The 3,520-nt window shown below is 31.3% G+C and overlaps 1 protein-coding gene across 1 annotated transcript; it reads left to right on the forward strand.

Moving 5' to 3' along the window:
* The first annotated feature begins 258 nt into the window (after positions 1–258).
* Positions 259–3,520, forward strand: LOC132295336 (protein C2-DOMAIN ABA-RELATED 10-like). The gene is made up of 3 exons (XM_059793561.1): positions 259–525; positions 2,635–2,730; positions 3,043–3,520. The coding sequence occupies exons 1-3, from the start codon at positions 415–417 to the stop codon at positions 3,343–3,345; spliced, it is 510 nt and encodes a 169-aa protein (XP_059649544.1). The 5' UTR covers positions 259–414; the 3' UTR covers positions 3,346–3,520.

Genomic DNA, 3,520 nt, shown 5'->3' on the forward strand with positions numbered 1-3,520 from the left:
ATAAAAAATTTCCGTTTCAAGACTCTAAATGATGAAATTTGACTGAAAAACGAACATACCTTTTTCACTCTAACTCTTGAAATATTATTATTTTTATTTTTTTTGGGTAAGGATTTCCTCGAACAAGATATGTTGCATTCAGGTAGTGGAAACTTGTGGATAGAAATTGACCTACCCAAACAAAGGTTAAAGTTAATTTGTGGAGAGATTCCCGCAGTTGACCCATGTGGCTATGCTTGACCAAGTGCTATAATTACCCAATTAATATATATACAGATATGTATGTTTATATATAGCCAAACTGTTTGGCCAATTAATACGTACAACTCTTGTATTAATCGAGTTGTATTGTATTAGAGGGAGGGAGGTGGTGGTGGTGTCCTCTATATTACATATCGGAGTCCCATAAATTATATGGACAAAATGTTGGGTATTCTAAAAGTTCGCGTTCGCCGAGGCATCAATCTTGCCGTTCGTGACTTCGATACCAGTGATCCTTATGTTGTCATCACCATGGCTGAACAGGCATGCATATATGCCAAAATATATATATATATATATACATGCTCTCTATAGTTGCACTCACATAATTAATCTTCATTTATGGGCATTTGAATTTTTATTTGGTGATGGTGATGATTGATTATTACCCCTGCAGCCAGTTAGTTTTTGTTGATGATTTTCCAATTATAACAAGCTTTGATTTGATGGGTATGAATTGATTGGATTATAACACAACTGTTTTTTCTTTTTTCCTTTTAATTTCTTTTTCTGGTTTGAAGATTATGATTAATTATGAGTTTGGATGTTAATATTATTTATTGTCATTTATTTATTATTATTATTTTCCCAACTGCTTAATTTCTTGATGGAAATGAATTTGTTGGAGTTAATGACATTTTCTTTTTATTTGTTTTTTCCTGGTCAGCAATTTCAGCGCCTTTTTTATTTATTTATTTATTTTTTTTTTTTATGTCACTTCATAGTTCATATCTTGATAATTTATAATATTGATTTTGCTATACTATATATATGAATACAAAATACTATATATGAATAAATTATATGGGTTACTTTAATATTATATTAATATCGATATCTTTATTCATATCCTTTTGAGTATGATTATATTAGGCTTTATACATACATATATATATATGTGTGTATTATTTATGTATATCATAATTGACTTGTATTTGTTGATCATGATGATTAATTTGCTTTTGCAGATTATATCTTGTTTGATGCGCTAACTAGTTGTGTTGATGGAAATGAAATAGTTGGATTCAATAACAAATTTTTTTTTTTATATATATTTTTTGCTGTCTGGAAAATTATTTTTATGATTCTTACATTATTTCATATTTTAATCTGCTTTATACATGTCTTTTATTTGGTGATCCTCATGATTGATCAGGATTGATTTGCCTTTGCAGTTGCAGCTATTATTTTGTTTGATGCTTTTTCTAACCGGTTTTATGTCCTAAAAAATGAATTGGTTGGATTAAATAACTATTTCTTTTTTTTTTTTATTCCTTTTTTCTTTTGTTGGTCACAAAGTTTTGCCTATATTTTGATGTTTTATATTGTAATCTGCTTCATACGTGCATCTAGACATGATAATTATGTATATTATAATTATTTTTAGGCCGATGAAAAATGCAGAAATTGAGCCCCTTAGAAGTTTACATTCGCTGGATGCATTAATGTGGGACTCACTAGGATTGATTGATCGTCCCTTATAGGATAATTCTTATGTATATCATATGTGACTTTTACTTGGTGAATCAAATTAAAATTCACTTGCAATGATCAATTTATATATATATATTTTCATAAATGAATTTAATATATATTTTTAAAATAATAAAATCAAAGCTTGAGTGTCATAGACAGAGAGACCAAGCTAATACTATTAAGGACTTGAACACGAAGTATGTAAATTTCTATTGTTTGTTCGTTGTGATAAGAACATAATATCAAAAGGGCATGGTAATATACTACTCTTTTTGCAATTATACAGAAAACACAGAGAAGTCCGTTGAACTAATTTTTTTTTTTTAATTTCACCAATTCCAATATTAAAGTTTGAATTCCAAACAATCGAATGGCAGACTAAAACTAGACTCCTCCAAAAGGACCTTATCATGATGTAATTCCAATTCAGACTTCGATTAAAAGAGTATGAAGTAGAGTGTTGCTCTTTTGAAGCTTTAGAAGGGTGTCACTGTTCCTTTATAGCCACAACTCATCCACGCACTTTTTTCCGCTACATTTTTGGCCTTAGGACAGTTTTACTCAGAATATCGCGCTAGATAAAATTTTGTATATCATCTCCTCCTAGCACCTGTATACAAAGTTAGTTTGTGTTGTCTGTAAGATGACTCGGGTTTTTGGCGTTCGTAGTGATTTAACACTTTTTTTTTTTTTTTTGTTTGATTGATGCATTCATCAATATGGTAATGAAACTGGCATACATTTCTGTAGTGGTTTGAACTTCTATCTTGTTTACACAACTTGTGTATAGTTGATAACAGAGTTATTTTTAGTAGATTCTTCTATTTCAGTTACTTGAAACAAAGTATATAATTACTGATGTTATTCCTTTGATATTATATACTTATGCGGATGCAGAGACTAAAGAGTAAAGTAGTGAAGAAAAATTGCAATCCGCAGTGGAATGAAGAGCTAACTCTTTCTATTAAGGATCCAAATGTTCCAATCAAGCTGGTGAGTGGATTTTAGCGAGTATTCATTTTCTTTCTTATTTCTTCTTTACAAATGTTATAACATTATAAAGCATGCCTGAGTATTTCATATCATCTGCATTTCTTCATGGATTTTGTTTGGTCAAGAAAGACAAAAATTGCAGCAACCATATTTTGGTAGATTGTCCGGTGATTTTTTTCTTTTCTTTTTTTTTTTTTTTTCATAAAATTGGAAGTTAGAATCAAACGAGCCTTTACCCTTTTTTGTTCCACACGATATTTTTGTTAGGCAGATTGTCAATTACCCCCATTGGGTTTTCGTTCTACTTTTCAGACAGTGTATGACAAAGACACATTCACTGGAGATGACAAAATGGGTGAAGCGATGATAGAAATCAAACCATATCTAGAGAGTTTGGATATGGGCTTGAATTTGGAAGACCTTCCACCGGGTACTAAACTCGATAGAGTTCAGCCAAGCAAGAACAACTGCCTATCCGAGGAGAGCTGCATTGTTTGGGACAATGGTAAAGTTGTGCAAGACATGCGCCTGAAACTGAAAAACGTAGAACGTGGGGAAGTGGTTGTCCAAATTGAGTTTATTGACCATTTAGGCCGTAGCGGTTTCAGAAGTTGAGGTATGCTCTGTATCTGTTTGCTTGCTTGCTGTGTGTTGTAACTTGTGAGGAGGTATCCTAGATTGGTTTCAGACACTCTATGTAATGAATGTTTGTATGTTGTAATAAACATCTTGGAGTGAGTGATAAATATTGGTATTGATTGTCTTATACAAGAGGCTGATCTTTAGCTAA

The sequence above is a fragment of the Cornus florida genome, unplaced genomic scaffold, assembly GCF_030987335.1.
Source record: "Cornus florida cultivar Cherokee Brave unplaced genomic scaffold, ASM3098733v1 CherokeeBrave_3.0.0_Hap2_Chr02, whole genome shotgun sequence".
NCBI lineage: Eukaryota > Viridiplantae > Streptophyta > Magnoliopsida > Cornales > Cornaceae > Cornus > Cornus florida.